The 12498-nt window shown below is 40.7% G+C and overlaps 1 protein-coding gene across 2 annotated transcripts in view; it reads left to right on the forward strand.

The window, feature by feature from the left end:
- Positions 1-4178, forward strand: part of UBE2O (ubiquitin conjugating enzyme E2 O) — a 47775-nt gene extending 43597 nt beyond the window's left edge. Inside the window, exons 18-19 of one of the 2 annotated variants that reach the window (XR_008849518.1) lie at positions 675-2996; positions 3337-4178. Coding sequence is in view for 1 of the 2 variants with exons in the window: in XM_056549859.1 (XP_056405834.1) it covers positions 675-1378 (704 nt within the window). In the remaining variant the exon portion in view is untranslated. Of the gene's footprint in view, positions 1-674 lie in introns of both variants that reach the window. The other variant, XM_056549859.1, reaches the window with a different exon arrangement.
- The last annotated feature ends 8320 nt before the right edge of the window (positions 4179-12498 follow it).

Consider the following 12498-nt stretch of genomic DNA (forward strand, 5'->3'; position numbering starts at 1 on the left):
GTGGGAACAAAACAGGGGTTCTCCAGAGGTTGCAAGCCCCTGACACCTGAAAGAAAAAAAGGGAGAAGGGGAATACTCACCTCAATCTAAAGAACTTACCTAATGAAGTCTTCAGTCAGCTTTTTGTCACCTGCATCATGCCGGGCTTGAAAAACGAGGCGAGCAGGGAAAAGTGGGGGACCCGAACCCATAAACGTCCCTATTATGTAAAAACCAAAAAAATGTTAGACCAAGTCTGGGGGGAACCCCAAACTAGTGTCCATCTCCTGCGCCACGAAGCTTAAACTGATTACCTCAGTCTCTGTAGGCGGGTATATCCTGCTGGGAGGAGCCGACTTTTTGATTTCCTTAGTGTCAAGTCTCCTAGCAACAACAGCATATACCAAAGGTCTGTGTCCCCCAATGGAGCCGATAGAGAAATATTGATGAGCTGGGTGGCGCTGCAGCCAAAAACGCTGACGTCAGAGTGCCAGTTAGCACCTCATTTGAATATACCGAAAATAGAAGATTAAGGCATAATGGCGCGGCAGATCCGGGAACAGTAAGCATGAAACTGATCAGCGTCCCCCACATTACCAGCCAGTACCACTGGTTAGTGCGGGGGGAGCAAGCTGACAGTTTTCCTATTATGATTATTTATTATTATTATCATCAATTTCATTTTTTAATTTCAGGTCTCATCTTGGTAAATGAGCCCTACTACAATGAAGCTGGCTTTGATAGCGACCGCGGGCTGCAAGAAGGCTACGAGAACAGCCGCTGCTACAACGAGATGGCTCTGATCCGCGTGGTCCAGTCGATGACGCAGATGTTGAGGAGACCGGTGGAAGTCTTCCAGCAGGAGATCATGGAGCACTTTCAAGGCAGCGGCTGGCGTTTGGCTCACAGGATAGAAACTTGGCTCGAAACCAACTTGATGGTAGAAAAGAGCGGCGAGCTGCCGAACGGTCAGGAACACCCCTGTATAGTACCCTACAGTCCCACTGAACCGGAAAGCACTCCAGAGCCTACGTTAACTTCTAAGGACCTGGACGATTCGGGATGTGGAGCTTCCGTTTCGCCTGGAGAAGCTCCACATTATTCTGACTTGGATAATCTAGGCAAGGGGGTGTCGGTGAGTAACACCAGCAGCCCTGCCGAAGAGCCACGAGGAGCAACCGGAGGGATGCAGCCGAGCGTAAAACCAAAGAAACGCCGAAAGAGCTACCGTAGTTTTCTGCCTGACAAACGGGGCTACCCCGACATCGGCTTCCCCTTGTTCCCCCTATCGAAGGGCTTCATCAAAAGCATCCAGGGTGTCCTAGGGCAATACAAGGCTGCACTCTTGGAAGCTGGCCTCATGGAGCCCCGTGCAGGCAGACTGACATTACCATTGTAGAAGTGACGGGACTTGGCGCGCAGGCTTTTTTTCCCCCCTGCCGCCTCCACACACTTCACCATATACACTTTTTCTCCCCCCTATCCTTTTCACTGCCATGCAAGGCCCAAAGTAAAAAGGTCTGGGGTGTAATGTAAGACTCCAAAACTTCTTCAGGGTCTCCTGTACAATGTCGAGACCAAATAAGATTGTAACCTTATTAATAATGGCTGAAATGTTGCTGTATGCTCTGCTGTTCTCTTTAATTTACTCTGTCCAGTTAACCTGCTCCTGGCGTAACGTCTTGGGGCTGCCTTGCTGCTAAGGGGCAGAGAAATGTACCATTATTGCTCGTGGAAGATCACTTATCCTCTGCATCTAGTCTCCACCCTGACCCTACATATGGGTAGAAGACTTTTTACCTCCTCGTCTGCCAGTAACCTCTTTATCGATAGTCCTATAAACTACTGAATGTGAGCCGGGAGGTATTGTTATGGTATTTGGGTAAGGGTCTTCTTCAGGAATGTCTAACATAGAGCTTAAACCATTACCGTGTTTTTTTTAAATTTTATTTTGCAGTATCACAAGCTTTGCTTTACTGTAGGGGCAAGAGACAGGCACTGCATAGAGGACAGGTAAAAGCAACTACAATAGGCCTTATATAAAGTCTTTGTAGGGTTGTAGAGTATCACGAATAGTCTGACTAATAGTATTTATTGCCAACCTACACGATAGGGGATTAAATGAGTGATCGATGGAGTGCCCCATGTGAACGGACCTGTAATGTGCATGCATGGTTACCACTCCATTCACTGCTCTGTTCACATTGGGCACCCTGAAACTTACAACCTTGATCATGTGGGGTCCTAGTGGTCCGACCTCTGGCGGTCAAATCACCTGTCCCAGTGTGAATGTACCTATAATGTGCATGCAAGAGCACTTACTGCTCCATTCACATTGGGCCCCCTGGAACTTCCATTCCTGATCACTAGGGTTCCAATGGTCGGACTTCCTGCAATCACACACTAACTACCTAACCTCCCGCAAAGTGCCTCCAGATGTTGCAAAACTACAATATACAGACTTAAGTTTGTAGCCATACTGATTAGAATACCATCACTGAAATGATTTCTTAATAACCTTGCAGAAAGAGAGGGGGTGTGTGGTGTCTGATCACTGCACCTGGTCATCTAATTAGGCTGCTGGAGTTCTAATTACTAATTAGTTTTCCTAACCAGAGTGCCAGTAGCTGTTGCAAAACTACAACTCCCAGCATGCCCGGACAGCCGAAGGCTGTCCGGGCATGCTGGGAGTTGTAGTTTTGCAACAGCTGGAGGCACCCTGGTTGGGAAACACTGATATAACAAACCTCCAGATACCCATTGTCTTTTAAGGGGCCCCCTCTTGTCATCCGACTTTTTCACAATCCAGAATGTTCATTCTACTACCAAAATGCACCCCCCTTTCCCTTATTTTGCTACACTACTAGACACGGGAAAGCTGAGTGAAACATTTAACCGCGAAATAAGAAAGCGGGAACATTCAGCACTGACCTTAACCCCACTGTCGCACTCGGGTTTATGCCGCCATAGTGCTTTTAGCCTCATCAGAGGGTCACTTATCTACACAAGGCCACGAGGTGGGCATGCTGGGAGTTGTAGTTTTTCAACAGCTGGAGGCACCCTGGTTGGGAAACACTGATATAGCGAACCTCCAGATACCCATTGACTTTTATGGGGCCCCTCTTGTCATCACAATCCAGAATGTTCCTTCTATTACCAAAATGCACCCCCCTTTCCCTTATTTTGCTACAGAATTAGACACGGGAAAGCTGGGTGAAACATTTAACTACGAAATTAGAAAACGGGAACATTCAGCGCTGACCTTAACCCCACTGTCGCGCTCGTGTTTATGCCGCCATAGTGCCCAAGAAGTGTTTAGCCTCGTCAGAGGGTCACTTATCTACACAAGGCCACGAGGTGGGCATGCTGGGAGTTGTAGTTGGGAAACACTGACCTATCCTGTGTAGAAGTGATAAATGCGATTAGTTGGTCAAGCAAATAAATCGCGACCATATATAGGACCATCCAGGTACCGAGCTTTATCTTCTATTGCTGCATATTATAGGCCCCAATCGATGCCTGTGGCCACAATAAGTGGTGTCGGACTTGACCCCATTAGCCAATGCTAGTGAATGGCTTAATCGGTAAATGACGGGGGCTGTTAAGTATTTCGGGGAGTGTGCCGGAGCCGGTCCTTTGTATCAGCCGGTCCTAGAATCTGTTACAATGTTCTGATAAGAGTTAATGAATTGTTACAAATAAAGGATGTAATCGGAGGATGGGATCCCTGTTTTTAAGCTGCATACTTGTAAAGGTTACAATATTAAACCACTGCCATGAAAATGAGAGCGTGCAGGTCAGAGTGTCCCTTTAAAGTAGACCTGTCCATGCTTTTAAGGGTATAAATTAAAGGGGTACTCCACTGGAAAACAAATAAATCAACTGGTGCCAGAAAGTTAAACAGATGTGTAAATTACTTCTGTTTAAAAATATTAATCCTTCCAGGACTTATTTGCTGCTGTATACTCCACAGGAAGGTCTTTTCTTCTTGAATTTATTTTCTGTCTGACCACAGTGCTCTCTGCTGACACCTCTGTCCATGTCAGGAACTGTCCAGAGAAGCAAATCCCCACAGCAAACCTCTCAGAACAGTTCCTGACACGGACAGAGGTGTCAGCAGAGAGCACTGTGATCAGACAGAAAAGAAATGTGGATCATACAGCAGTTAAGTACTGGAAGGATTAAAGGGGTTATCCAGGGAAAAACTTTTTTTTTTATATAACAACTGTCTCCAGAAAGTTACAGATTTGTAAATTACTTCTATTAAAAAATCTTAATCCTTTCAGTACTTATGAGCTTCTGAAGTTGAGTTGTTCTTTTCTGTCTAAGTGCTCTCTGATGACACGTGTCTTGGGAACTGTCCAGAGTAGAAGCAAACCCCATAGCAAACCTCTTCTAAACTGGGCGTTTCCCGAGACACGTGTCATCAGTGAGCACTTAGACATAAAAGAACAACTCAACTTCAGAAGCTCATAAGTACTGAAAGGATTAAGATTTTTTAATAGAAGTAATATACAAATCTGTTTAAATTTCTGGAGCCAGTTGATATATAAAAAAAAAAGTTTTTTTTCTTGGATAACCCCTTTAAGATTTTTAAATGGAAGTCATTTACAAATCTGTTAACTTTTTGGCACCAGTTGATAAAAAAATAAATAATAATTCCACTGGAGTACCCCTTTAAAGCAGACCTGTCCGTGTTTTTTTGGGTATAAATTAAGGGCCTGGCTGTATAGGGCTTTTGACCCTGAATCGGTACATACCACTTGTTAGTGAACTTAACTCTCCAGCGCCGAGAGAAGAGTTTTATAAGATATGCAAATAAGGCTATGGAGTCCACTGGGTGTTCCCCTCGGCTGCTAGAGTCCAGCATAGCTCTGCCCCTTCAATTAGTCACTATTCTCTGTGCACTGATTACCTTCCGATGCTCTTATTGACAGAGACTAGAGGGAGTAACTAATTGGTTAAGGGGCAGGGCTGTGCTGGACTCTAGCAGCTTAGGGAACGCCCAGTGGACTCTAAAGCCTAATTTGCATATATATATATATATATATATATATATAAAAAAAAATATCTCCGCAATGGAAGGGTCAATAAGTCAATGAAAGGTATGTATGGATTCGGGGTCAGAAGCCCTATACAGCCATGACCTTACTATGTACCGTATATGCCTTCTGACCGGTCCGCTTTAAAGGAGTTTTCCGACTACTTACACTTATCCCCTATCCTGTAAATAGGGGAGGGGACAAGTGAATGATCATGGGAGAACTGACTACTGCTGTCTTGAGAACCCTGTTCTTAAAAAAAAAAATAGGGTTTCTTTTGATCATACACTTCTTCTACTGTATAGAGCAGTGTTACCCAACCAGGGTGCCTCCAGCTGTTGCAAAACTACAACTTCCAGCATGCCCGGACAGCCGTTGGCTGTCCGGGCATGCTGGGAGTTGTAGTTTTGCAACAGCTGGAGGCACCCTGGTTGGGAAACACTGGGATAGTGTGTAAGTTTATGGTCAGACAACTCTCTTTAACCCATTCCTGCCTTTATATATGATCTGCCTTACAACCTGGCATGTTTACATTAATCCCCCTCCACCCCCCAATGTGACCTTTTGGTTCTGCGGGGTTCCACCATCCCTCTGTTATTCCGGGTTATTACTCTCTGTGTGTGTATGTTCTGTTTAAGGGTTCAAATAACGCAAAAATAAAAGCACTACTACCATGACTAGAGGAGAGCATGAGTGATAAATGGGCCTGATAGACATACGCCGTGTCACGTTCTATAAATTATGTATAGATTTGCGCTGTATTTGTTTTTCGAAAGGGTTCTTCTTCTTCTTCTTTTTCTTCTTTTTTTTTGCCATTTTGAATCCCAACACCCCTGAGATCCTACAAGAGACTTCCAGATTAACCCATTCAGCTCCCTTTGGGCAAATCTCCTTCCCGTCTATGGTAATGTACACATAAAAATGAATGTCGGGTTGGGGATAGTTATGTTCTCTTGTATGCATTCACTTAGCTCCATATAGATTATAAATGTGTGTATGAAAAAAAAAAAAAAATAATAATATACATTTATATATATATATATATATATATATATATATATATATATATATATATATTTCATATATATATAGTGTGCGTGTATATAAAATATATATATATATATATATATATATATATATATATATATATATACACATATATATATATATATATATATATATATACACACAGTGTGTGTGTGTGTGTGTATATATATATATATATATATATATATATATATACATACAGTGTGTGTATATATGTTTATGTAAAATATTTAATATAAATGTATGAAAAAACTAATAATTTTCATACACCTATTTATATTCAATACTTTCTATAGCATTAATATATATTAAATACATTTTATATAAATGTGTATGAAAAAAATGTATAAAATATATATTTTTATACACACATTTATAGTAAATATTTAATTATATATTAAATATATAATTAAATATTTAATGTGTATGAAAAATATATATATTTTTTCATATACACACATTATATATATTCAATATCTAAAATATTAAATATGAGTGTTCATGAAAAAAATATCATTTTTTTCATACACATATTTATAATAATTTATATATAAAATATATATTACCGTAAATAAATTTAATATAAATGTGTATGAAAAAAAATTATAAAATTTTTTCATAAACACATTTATATTAAATATTATATATATATATATATATATATATATATATATATATATATATATAATATATTTTAGATAAATGTGTGTGAAAAATTTTTATAAAATATATATTTTTCATACACACTTATATTAAATATATTATATAATTAAATATTTAATAGAAATGTGTGTATAAAAAAAATATATATTTTGATTTCATACACATATAATGTATATTAAATATTACAATAAATGTGTGTGAAAAAAATATACGGTAATTTTTTTCATACACTTATATTAAATATTTATATATAATATTTAATATAAGTGTGTGAAAATATTTTTTTCATACCTATTTATATTACATATTTTATATATTTAATATAAAATTAATTTTATATAAAGGTGTATGAAAAAAATATATATAAATTTTTTTTTTTTCATACAAATTTATATTATATGCACACACACACCCACCCCTACACCTACATATTTATATAAAATGTTATAATTAGAGATGAGCGAATTTACAGTAAATTCGATTCGTCACGAACTTCTCGGCTCGGCAGTTGATGACTTATCCTGCATAAATGAGTTCAGCTTTCCGGTGCTCCGGCTGGAAAAGGTGGATACAGTCCTAGGAAAGAGTCTCCTAGGACTGTATCCACTTTTTCCAGCCCACCGGAGCACCGGAAAGCTGAACTAATTTACGCAGGAAAAGTCATCAACTGTCGAGCCGAGAAGTTCGTGACTAATCAAATTTACTGTACGTTCGCTCATCTCTACTTATAATATATAGTGGAGTTTGATCTCAGGGCTGTATTGGGGTGAAAAGAAATGTTGGGAATGAAGCTGCAGTATATACCCCGCTTCTGATTGGCTGACAGCGGATAAAGTCTCAACCAAATGCTGTAAAAATCCAGAGTGCTGGTGCTTCTGACGTGTGTGTATAGTGCTGTGAGAATTTATCAGTTATTTATTTCTAGTTTTTATTTTTTGCTAATTTAATGTTAAAAAAAAAAAAAAGTAAAATTTTGCAGAATTGTTTAATTAAAGATGCCTCTGCTTAATGATGGTGCGGCTCCTCCGGTCCTCTCTGTCTCTATATACTTCTGGATGTCAAATCTCGCCGGTCACGTGACACTTACTGCAAGCGTCCTGAACCTATTGAGCATCTGGGCATCCTATAGAGGTTATCTGTCATAACTCTGGTTTTTCCAACCAGGGTGCCTCCAGCTGTTGCAAAACTCCAACTCCCAGCATGCCTGGACAGTCTCTAGCAACTGCTGGTGACACCTTGATTGGGAAACACTCGTCTATAGTATTGTATTTGGAGTATGGTTTCAAGACTCCAACTGCTGCAAAACGATACCCCCCAGCATGCCGAAGGCTGTCCAGGCATGCTGGGAGTTGTAGTTTGGCAACAGCTGGAGGCACCCTGGTTGGGAAACACTTCTCTGGGCAATGTATGACATATAGATAGTAGCTGTTATCTGTTATAAGTCTATAGCTTGGGATTTCTCAAACAGGGTGCCTCCAGATGTTGCAAAACTACAATATGCAGACTTAAAGGGGTATTCCAGGAAAACTTTTTTTTTATATATATATATATATCAACTGGCTCCAAAAGGTTTAACAGATTTTTTGATTACTTCTATTAAAAAAATCTTAATCCTTTCAATAATTATCAGCTGCTGAAGTTGAGTTGCTCTTTTCTGTCTGGTAACAGTGCTCTCTGCTGACATCTCTGCTTTTCTCGGGAACTGCATGGAGTAGAAGAGGTTTGCTATGGGGATTTGCTTCTACACTGGACAGTTCACGAGACAGGTGTCATCAGAGAGCACTTAGACAGAAAAGAACAACTCAACTTCAGCAGCTCATAAGTACTGAAAGGATTAGGATTTTTTTTTTTTAATAGAAGTAATTTACAAATCTGTTTAACTTTCTGGAGCCAGTTGATATTCCTATTTTTCACCCTATAGGACGCACCGGCATATAAGACGCACCCAATTTTAAAGGTGCAAAATCTAGAAAAAAAAGATTCTGAACTCAACAGTGGTCTTCAACCTGCGGACCTCCAGATGTTGCAAAACTACAAACTCCCAGCCGTTGGCTGTCCGGGCATGTTGGGAGTTGTAGTTTTGCAACATCCAGGTCTGCAGGTTGAAGACCACTGGTATAGGAGGTAATACTCACGTGTCCCCGCCGCTCCGGACCCATCACCGCTGCCCTGGATGTCCTTCTATCGTTGTCGCCGCGTCCCCGATTCTCCGGATATCTACTTCCCCGGGATCAACGCTCTTTCGCCACGCACGCCGCTCCTATTGGATGACGGGACGGCGTGCGTGACGACATGATGTCGAAGGAGAGCGCCGCCATGCAGGGGATCCCGGCACGGAGCAGACACCGAGGAGGCAGGTAAGGTCCCTCCTGGTGTCCTGTAAGCTGTTCGGGACGCCGCGGCGGTCCCGAACAGCCAATTGAACAGCTGGGTTAGTTTCACTTTCCCTTCAGACGCGGCGGTCAGCTTTGATCGCCGCGTCTGAAGGGTTAACACAGGGCATCACCGCGATCAGTGATGTCCTGTATTAGCCGCGGGTCCCGGCCGTTGATGGCCGCACGGACCGCCGCGATAGGTGTGTGTAGTCGCCGTATAAGACGCACCAACTTTTTTCCCCCAGTTTTGGGGAAGAAAAAGTGCTTCTTATACAGCGAAAAAAAAACGGTGTATATAAAGTGTTTTCGTGGATCACCCCTTTAAGTTTGCAGCCATACTGATTAGAATACCATCATTGAAATTCTTTTTTAATGACCTTGCAGAGAGAGGTGGTGTGTGGTGTCTGATCACTGCACCTGGTCATGTAATTAGGCTGCTGGAGTTCTAATTAGACTGTTTTCCTAACTAGAGTGCCAGCAGCTGTTGCAAAACTACAATTCCCAGCATGCCCGGACAGCCGAAGGCTGTCCGGGCATGCTGGGAGTTGTAGTTTTGCAACAGCTGGAGACACCCTGGTAGGGAAACGCCAAGCTATAGCCTGTTGGTGGAATTAGGATTCTCTTTTGTAAGTAGCAAGTCTTGTTTACTGCACATTAAAATTTAAAAAGTGAACATAAGTATTGAACACGTCACCATTTTTCTCACCAAATATATTTCCAAAGGGGCTATTGACATGAAAATGTCACCAGATGTTGGTAACAACCGAAGTAATTCATACATACAATACATACAAAAAAAAATCAGAAATTATCTATAATATTGTGATATGACACAGGAAAAAGTATTGAAAATGTGAAAAAAAGGAGGTGCAAAAAGGCCTGGAAAACCAAGACAACTGAAATCTATCAGTAATTAAAAAGCAATCCAGCCCCTTGTCAGTACAAAGTAAGATCAGCCAGTTCAGTCCTAAAAGTCCCGTTGCCAAGGTGTCACACAAGACCCATCTCATGACGGGTAAAAACAAAGAGCTGTCTGATGACCGTCACAATCTAGGTAATTGCTGTATTTTTCTCTAGGAACCGTAATTTGGTTAAAACAGATTTGGAACCAAAAATGTTTATTTTTATTTTGTTTTAGGGTAGATTAAAAAATACTGACTCTTCTGCCCGGATTCCCTTTTCATTGGTGTCCATACAATCTCCACTGCTCAGCTGTTCCTAGTGTCTTCTGACAAACAGGAAGTGCCTGCTCAGCCAATCAGTGGTGGAGGCGGGGCTTCACTGTGAACATTTCCTGTGTCAAAAAGAAAAAAAGCAGGAAGTGCTGTGCGGCAGGGAAGGTGAGTATGAGCAAAAAATTATGTAACACTTGGGAGGGGCTTTACTGTGTAACACTGGGGGGGGCTCTATAGAAGGGGCTTTTATATGTAACACTGGAGGGGGGGCTCTATAGAAGGGGCTTTTATATGTAACACTGGAGGGGGGGGCTCTATAGAAGGGGCTTTTATATAGAACACTGGGGAGGGGGCTCTATAGAAGGGGCTTTTATATGTAACACTGGGGGGGCTCTATAGAAGGGGCTTTTATATGTAACACTGGGGGGGCTCTATAGAAGGGGCTTTTATATATAACACTGGGGGGGGCTCTATAGAAGGGGCTTTTATATGTAACACTGGGGGGCTCTATAGAAGGGGCTTTTATATGTAACAATGGGGGGGGCTCTATAGAAGGGGCTTTTATATGTAACACTGGGGGGGGGCTCTATAGAAGGGGCTTTTATATGTAACACTGGGGGGGCTCTATAGAAGGGGCTTTTATATGTAACACTGGGGGGGGGCTCTAGAAAACACGTACTGTGTGAATTGTGTCGTAAAAAAAAAGGAGAGACCTCGTTCAGTTTTGTAACACGATGCAATCAGGTACTGTATATTATAGACACTCCTGCGGCAAAAACATGTCTTAGGGACTGTGACTAGTGCATGAATGTAGCACACGTTCTCCTATAGAGTCCTCTTTGTCCTTCTAGTTTGAGGTGTGCAGTGTGCTACATGAAAAAGATGCTAATTTATATATATATATTTTTTTTTTTTAAAGGAAAAAAATTTTTTTTTGTTTTTCCAAAAACAGCGCCACCTCCATTATCAGGTTGTGTGTGGTATTGCAGCTCGGTTCCATTAAAGTGAATAGAACGAGGTTGTAATACCACACATAACCTGAGGATGGGGGATGGCGCTGTTTCCGGAAGAAATTAGCTCTGATTAACAATGATTGGATTACTAAGGAAATGTAGCAGCCTATCTTGTACAATACACAAACAGAATTTCAGAATTAATTTTGCATTTTAAAAAAATAATAATTTTATTGTGTCTAAATATAATATTTTGTGCAGCTTTTTATAATAATCTAAATCTCAGCTCAAACAATGCCTGAAAATAATCTTTTAGTTCTGGGTTTTATTCAACAACTAGTTATATAAATATGTCACATCTAAGGAAGCCTGTAGTGTGTAAGGTAATGGTTCCGAACCAGGGTGCCTCCAGCTGTTGCAAAACTACAACTCCCAGCATGCCCGGACGGGCATGCTGGGAGTTGTAGATTTGCAACAGCTGGAGGCATCCTGGTCCTGAAAGGGTTATTCCACTGAAAAACATTTATTTATTTTTTTAAATCAACTGGCTCCAGAAAGTTAAACAGATTTGTAAATTACTTCTATTAAAAAAATCTTAATCCTTTCAGTACTTATGAGCTGCTGAAGTTGAGTTGTTCTTTTCTGTCTAAGTGCTCTCTGATGACACGTGTCTCGGGAACCACCCAGTTTAGAAGCAAATCCCCATAGCAAACCTCTTCTACTCTGTGCAGTTCCCGAGACAAGCAGAGATGTCAGCAGAGAGCACTGTTGCCAGACAGCAAACAACAACAACTCAAATTCAGCAGCTGATAATTATTGGAAGGATAAAGATTTTTTAATAGAAGTAATTTACAAATCTGTTTAACTTTCTGGAGCCAGTTGATTTATAACAAAAAAATATATATATATAATTTCCTGGAATACCCCTTTAATCCTTCCAGTACTTATCAGCTGCTGTTATGATCCACAGGAAGTTCTTTTCTTTTTGATCCACAGGAAGTCTTTCAAGGGGGAACTCCACTGGAAAACATTTTTTTTAAATCAACTTATGCCAGAAAGTTAAACAGATTTGTAAATTACTTCTATTAAAAAAATGTTTTTACCCTTCCAGTACATTTTAGCAGCTGTATGCTACAGAGGAAGTTCTTTTCTTTTTGAATTTCTTTTTTGTCTTGTCCACAGTGCTCTCTGCTGACACCTGATGCCCGTATCAGGAACTGTACAGAGCAGGAGAAAATCCCCATAGCAAACCTATGCTGCTCTG

Source organism: Hyla sarda, chromosome 13 (assembly GCF_029499605.1).
Source record: "Hyla sarda isolate aHylSar1 chromosome 13, aHylSar1.hap1, whole genome shotgun sequence".
Taxonomy (NCBI): Eukaryota; Metazoa; Chordata; class Amphibia; order Anura; family Hylidae; genus Hyla; species Hyla sarda.